The 7,529-nt window shown below is 31.5% G+C and overlaps 1 protein-coding gene across 1 annotated transcript in view; it reads right to left on the reverse strand.

Annotated features, from left to right (window-relative positions):
- Positions 1–5,050: 5,050 nt before the first annotated feature.
- The window catches only part of LOC111448882 (WD repeat-containing protein 13), a 15,349-nt gene continuing 12,870 nt past the window's right edge, over positions 5,051–7,529 (reverse strand). Inside the window, exons 7-12 of the mRNA XM_023088661.1 lie at positions 7,137–7,184; positions 6,633–6,743; positions 6,360–6,541; positions 6,157–6,278; positions 5,534–5,610; positions 5,051–5,446 (exon numbers count right to left, since the gene is read on the reverse strand). Coding sequence (XP_022944429.1) covers positions 5,336–5,446; positions 5,534–5,610; positions 6,157–6,278; positions 6,360–6,541; positions 6,633–6,743; positions 7,137–7,184 — 651 coding nt within the window. The 3' untranslated portion in view covers positions 5,051–5,335. The remainder of the gene's footprint in view (positions 5,447–5,533; positions 5,611–6,156; positions 6,279–6,359; positions 6,542–6,632; positions 6,744–7,136; positions 7,185–7,529) is intronic.

Raw genomic sequence — 7,529 nt, forward strand, 5'->3', positions numbered from 1 at the left:
ATAAAGTAACCAAAAGTTTCATAAACTCGTGTTTTACAAACCCAAAAAACCTAATAAATTCATGACTCTAGGATAATACATACCAAACATAGCATCAGTGATCTTTTAAGAAGTATATATAAAAAGATCGAAAAAAAATTTCTCAACAAAGAACCTGATCTCTACGTAAATCAACAGATGATGTTATTACGATGAAGATTTAAATGGGGGCATGAGTAAAGACGGGGACGGGAAAGACTTCCCCATTCTTGTCCTGTTCCATGGACATCTCCAATTATGATATCTCCGCACTAAAAAAAAATCTCAAATATGATATAAAATAAATATTTTAACAATAAGTACTATTTTTAAGATTTATAAAAAAATATATATATATATATAAACAAATACAAAATACAAAAATAAAAATAATATTTGAGTCTTATATTATTATTATTATGAGATGTATAACTAAATATTAATACCGGTAAAAGGGAAAAAACGGGAAAAACCGTTAAATAAAAGACAAAATGTCAGAAACGTCCTAATTAAACGACCAAAGAACACGCAAAGACAGTGGTAATAAAGTGAAAAAAGGAAGGGTAAACACGGAACATAAAGAGAGCTGACTCTGGGCAGGGGCACGGAACAGCCGCTGCCCGTGCAGCTGCCGTTTCCAGACACCAGAAACTTTAAACGGTCACAATAACGTAGAGATTCGCACCCAATGGTTAGATTTGAAATAGAGGGCTGTGATTGGAGCGTGCAGTTCACTCGCGGCAATAGTGCGTGCATGAAGAGAAGCTCTAAATTATATAAAAAGAAAATAGAAATAAATAAATAAAAAAAGAATAAGATTCGGTTTTTTAATTTTGTTTATCTGACATGGAACAGCGAATCGTTCTGACCGGATTGATTGGTGTACTCTGATGATCTCACTTTAATTTAATTTATTTTATTTTTGTTAAACTATAAATTTAGTTTTAAGTTTTAATTTTTTTGTTTATATTATTTATGACCCATTAAAATTATAAATTTTATTTCTCATCTTTCAAATTATTTTACAATTTTATTATACCTAAATTTAAAACCATATTTAAAAAAATACTTTTAAATTTTATATTAATAAAAGTTTCAATAATATCCTTAAATTAAAAAAAAAATTAAACTGATATTTTCAAACTTTTAAAAAATTTAACGGTATTAATAAAAAATTTTAAAGTTTAAATATACTTTTAAAATATTATTGAAAATTTAAGTATATTTTCAAAATAAAATCTTAATCATTCTCATAAGAAACTAATGTAAGTTTTTTTTAGATATTTTAAAAAAATTTAAAAATATTATTGAAATTTTTACCAAATTACTATAAAACTTGAATTTTCCTATTTATAATTATGTTAATATTTTATTTTTCATTCTTAATCACATTTTCGTACCGTTAAAATTGATATTATACGATTTTAAAACAATTTTAGCATTTTTCAAAATTTGTTTTGAAAAAAAATCTTCAATTATTTAAAGAAAATAAAATAAAAATGTGGAAGAACGAATTATTCAATTTAGTACAAAGACAAAGAAAAAGTACATTTATATATATATATATATATATATATATATATATATATTAATAAAGAAGTAATTAAATCCGACCGGCACGAACGGTTCCCGATTGCCTTAACAAGCTTTTTAAAACAATCTATGCCGCGTGTCTGTTTACCCTAACTCCAACAGCAAATCTATTTATGCCACGTGTCAATCGTTGACCGGCTACATATTAATCCATGTTGAAGGTCCCATTTTATTTATTTATTTATTTTTCTTTTAAAATTTTAATTTTTATTTAATAAGTCACATAAATTTTCTTTTAAGAATAAAGTTCAATTTTGACCGATCCTTTTAACATGATTTGTCTTCACTCACATGTATTTTAGAAAAATTTCAAAAAAACAATATAAAATTGTTTAAGACAAGACACGTCTAGCTATAAAGTTTCTGAGTAAGTAATCAGAAAAAAAAAAAAAAAAGCACTTTGTTGCCCTGTAGGGATAGTCTTCACTCTGGAAACCGAGCAAGTAATATAACCATGTTGTAGAGGATGCACGAGAATGTTGGAGACATCAAAAGCTAAATTTAAATTTCGAATCTTGAGCATGAAAGGTTATAATTAAACAGTTGAATATTTAAAAATTTATTTAATATTTTATAAATGTTTGGACTTATTTACATAAAATTAAAATTTAAAAATTGAAGTATTAACACGTCATTTTAACCTTAAATTTAATGAATAAAAAAAAAGGATGGAAAACAATAATAAATTAAGTAAAAGAAATATATGTCATTAATAACTCCCAGTCTGACCAATAATCTTGTATACGACACGTTAACTAATGAAGTTTAACTATTATGATTGCGTCAGTGTCGACACGTGGACGGTCGTGATTAAATATGATCTGCAATTACTTTTATATATATTGAATTTATATCTAAGAATAATTTGATTTATATAGTGGAAAGTGGGACCCACGCGCCTAATGATTAGATATCATGGAAGCATCAAAGACCCACTCCTAATGGATAAAAAAGTGAAAATTAAAATTTTAAATAATAAAATAAAAAAGAAATAAATTATATAAATTTTCGATAAAAAGTTTTAATAATATTCTTAAATTAAATAAAATAAAAAATACTCCAACTTTATTTTAAAAATATGTTTTTATTAATATTGTTTAAAAATTTAAATAAATACTTTTATCGTTAATATATGGACGAAAATCGTCGGTACTTATTTAATAAAAATATTTTTGGGACTTTTAGACATTGTGTTTCTATTGGGTCAGAACTTTTTAGAGCCTAAAGAAAAGTCTATGGTTACTTAGTGGGTTAAGGATTCAATAACAGCCTACAAGTAGGTTGCTTACTAAGTATTTTTATACTTACGTATTTTCTTTTTTATTTTTCAAGTACCGATCAAGGTGGAGAGGTATTTCGGAGCTACGCTATCACATATGGGTGTTGACCCGAGGTGTCAGTTTAATTTATAATTTGAGGGCTGTCATTTGTTTTTATTGTGTATCTAATCTCGGTTTCCCATTTATAAATAACTTGATCTACATCTATTTGGTATGATTTTCATTTTTTGAATCGTGTCAATACTATTAAGTTTGTGTTTAAACGTTTCATGTTCTAAGGTTTTGAAATGACTTTTCGAATATTAAAAACATTTCATTAATTGCACATATTATTTAAATTCATTGCATTTTGTAATTATGAGTGCTTTTGAAAAAAAAAATTATAAAAAAAATGATATTTAATTGGAATTTTGAAAAAGTAATTTCGTCACATTATATTGTTAATTAAAGTGAGGAAACCAGGGCACAATTCAAATGAGGCCTGTTAGGGTGGGCTTCAAGTTTGGGCTTCGGCCCATATTATTTCCTTGATGGGCCCAAAAAGAGGTCAAAAGGAACAATTTATACATTTTTAGAATGGAAATTGAAGATTGTAACTAAAAAAGCCAAAACAAAAAATGTGACCAATTTTTAATATTGGGATTTATAGCAATAACAATGGAAGGAGATGAGAGTGAATAACAACCCGTCATTTCCTACTTAGTCGATAGAGAGTCGTCCTCTACAGAACAAAAAATAAGGGTATCTGTACCCGAAATCGACACAGGTGGGTAGGTAGAGAATACTTAGGAGCGCAAGACAATTGGGCACGATAAATGGTACACCAGAGGTGCGTTCTTCTCAATCCTCTCGTATTGGGGAAAGGTCCTCTCAATGTTCTAACGCCCACACTAGATATGAACTGAATTGTCTCACGACATTTTGAACCCAATTCACGTATTGCTTTAATGGGCTATGCCAAAAGCGAGAGAAACCCCATCCCTCTCTTTCCTTTTTTACGTCCCCATGTCACCAAAGACATGGTTTAAAAACATCGTTGCTCTGAAACGCTCTTATTACATATCATGTATATTTAGGTATCATCCGAAAGGAAAAGAGAGTATAAATATGCTTGATAAGTAGCCCTACTTGCATGAGCATAACTCTTAAAATTAATAAATTTGTGGGTTTTTGTTACTTAGCACTCATTAGGCTTTCGACGTCCTTTCATACAAACATAAAATCATATTTTAGGCATAATTGATCGAAGTGTGCGATTAGCTAGTACCCAGAAAAACGAACTAAATTATAATTGTGAGCTAACTATTAAGGACTCTTTGCTACTAGTGGTAGTCGGTGACCCTCGAACTATAGCCTAGTAATATCATAAACATTAGGGGAGCGGCCCCGTGCCTGAACGAACTAAAGAAACATACATGGGTCAACCATAAATGTTCCCTACTATGAAAATAATTGAGGCTCACAAATGTGACATAGTGAACGAAGGCATAACAAGATGGTAGACTGAAAATCATGTCTATGACAGGTAGACTGAAAATGCCTTAAAATCATGATATGCAGCTTTCTTATAGAGGAATGCGATTAGTCGTCAATTCTTCTAGAGTTATATGCTATTTAAGTTTTTGTGTTGTCTTTCTTACTTACTAACCTATAACATTGCTTTCAAACTCTCTTTCAAAAACATCTCTACCCCGTTTTCTAAAACTTTCCTCTCAAAGTAGGCCAAAGGCTTGAGCATAGTCATCCGACCGTAGGTGATGCGAATTTGAGTTGGCTGAGTTACTTAGTGCTGAGAGTGAGTGCCACATAATTACTCGTAAACATTTCGAGGAAGTGCAATTGTGACACTTGGCAACCATACCAAGTAACCTTTTTGGTGAAGATTCATGTCAAAAAACCATCGGCTGAAGTCGTCTGCCAACCAGTAGCTACATAGAACCCATAAATTAGATAGATGCATGGCTCTAAGTACATATCAAACAAGAAAAAAATCGATATCGATATCGATATCAATATTGACAAGAAAGATAGGCTTATCGATATCAATATTGACAAGAAAGATGGGCTTAGAGTTTGTTAGGAGTGTTCATTTTCTTCTCTATCTAATATGATATCTCATTCTCAGTCCATTAGGTGATCAAGGCCAAAGAGTTGAACACTGTAAATCAATAGCATTTATTTACTCACTTCAAAACTTCAAACAATATGATATTTTGTTACACTGTAATTACAGAGATGTATTCAGAATATGATCACTCCCCTTTCTAAAACTAATGAGCTAAAAAGGATAAAAAGAAGGAAAAAAAAAAAAAAAAACTCTCTGAGATACTGATGATTAACTGTAGTTGATAAAAGAACGACAAAAACATGGGAGCAAAATGGAGAAGAAAGATGTTCATTAATCAACAGAGCCATTTCCAAAATCTATTCACACATACGTCTTTCTAACTTATCTTTGATCTCTTCCATACAATTACCGTCCCATAAAGATCTGACGAAGCCAACAGATTCTCCCCATGGTTCCACGCAACCCCGATGACTGGAAACTGGTGGCCCTGCAGAATCACATGTGTGTGGTTAATCGACAACGAACTGTCAACTAGATAGTATTACCTTGGAGAGAGCATGAAGAACATGTGAACCTGGAGCTTGTTGACACAAGTATGTTTGGGTCGTGTCAAATCATAGAAGTAGACATTTGAATCCTCACTTCCTGCAACTACAATCATAACAAAATCCAAATATCACAGAAATCAATTACAATTCGGAACATATAGAGAACATTAAAATAGTATGAATTTCGTACGAGTCTACGATCTTTAAGTATTCATGATTACATCTCAAGTGATGGATTTGTAATACTTTGAAAACGGTATCTGCATGTATGATACAATTATCTGCCTGTGTGATCAATTACAATGTGGAATGAACAGAGAACATTAAAATTAGTATGAATTTCGTACGAGTCTACGATCTTTTAAGTATTCATGATTACATCTCAAGTGATGGGTTTGTAATACTTTGAAAACGGTATCTGCCTGTGTGATACAGTTATCTGCTTGTGTGATCAACTACAATGTGGAACGAACAGAGAACATTAAAATAGTATGAATTTTGTACGAGTCTACGATCTTTAAGTATTCATGATTACATCTCAAGTGATGGATTTGTAATACTTTGAATACCGTATCTGCCTGTGTGATACAATTATCTCTATTTCACCACTTCATTATATGATTTCAGAAGAAAATTAAGCAGTCCTTACCAATGTACTCTCCTTTTTCCAGGGAGAGTAGGGGGCAGAATGAAGCACGGATGCTATGCATCCTTGGAGATAATTTGAGTGAGCAACGAAGGGTCAAATATCCTTGAACTTCCAAAGCAATACTAGAGAGTCAACATAAAACCTTATAAGTAGTCAACAAGAAATAAAAGAACAAAATGAAAGCCATTTCATGTTGACAAAACCTGAAGAAAGACAAGTTCCCATCTTGAGTGCAAGTTAGCAATACAGGGCCCCTGGCCAGCAGAGAGAAGCTTCGATATTGTACAGTACATACAGGAGATTTGCGCCGGCTACTACACCATTGGCGGTGAGCACGGGATAAAGCTCCTGTATGAGAGTTCATGCTCACAGAGTAAACATATCCCTACACATGCAATCTCAATAGTCAATCTTAGGAAATGAACGTTTGGTTTTCAGAGAAGGAAGTTCATAATATAATTGCACCATTGACATACATTTCCGTCTCCACAGAAAAGGATCTGACCAGTGTGATCATGGTCCATGGATGTAACCTCACTATCAAGAACTAATTTTGTCACAATCCTCCCAGTGCTGAAATTAAACACCTAAAATATTCATGAAAATCAGCGGGACACATCTTGGAAAATATGCAATTATCAGGAATGCGCAATTCTAGTGAAGTGGAATCCAAAATTTTAAAGCAGACAACTCCAAGAACAAAGAATTAGGTGTCAAAAGAAATTTAAATAGATTAAAGGCTTCACATTCATGCGTCACCGTTTTCCCTTCCAACAACTAGAATCACGTTGATTATGTCTAATCTAGGTGAATGTGCGAGAGAGAGTGAGCGAAAGACATCTTTCTGTTCAATTTAGCTACATTCGAACAATGGCTGAGAAATACAGCTTTCAATTAATTCATACAGCACAACCATGACTTGAAAATATCATCAATTTTACTTCTTCAAGTGGTTGTAAACAAATTTACATCATGCTTACCGTGATTTCCTTATTTGCATTGCCAACTGAGAGGAAGTTGTTATTTACCTACCAAAACAATGACAAGAAAAAAAGGGGGAAATGATCAATTTTATTTCACATACATGGATATACATGCATATATTTATATCTATGTATAGATGCACATATAGTTGGGTTAGACATAATCTAGAAAAGAAAGACCACAATAAAGATAAAAACCATCCCACTAGCTCAAGTTACGAATATCACGAAAAGATCTCTCAATTTATATTAACAAAGAAGAATGTCAACAAAATCCCATAGCCGAAGAATTCAATTTAGGAGCTAAATGAAAACTGGATTAAAAAATCTCAAGAGACTATCTATTGCCTCCAGCGAATAAAAAAAAAAAAAAAAAAAAAAAAAAAAAAA

Source organism: Cucurbita moschata, unplaced genomic scaffold, assembly GCF_002738365.1.
Source record: "Cucurbita moschata cultivar Rifu unplaced genomic scaffold, Cmos_1.0 Cmo_Scf00010, whole genome shotgun sequence".
Classification (NCBI taxonomy): Eukaryota; Viridiplantae; Streptophyta; class Magnoliopsida; order Cucurbitales; family Cucurbitaceae; genus Cucurbita; species Cucurbita moschata.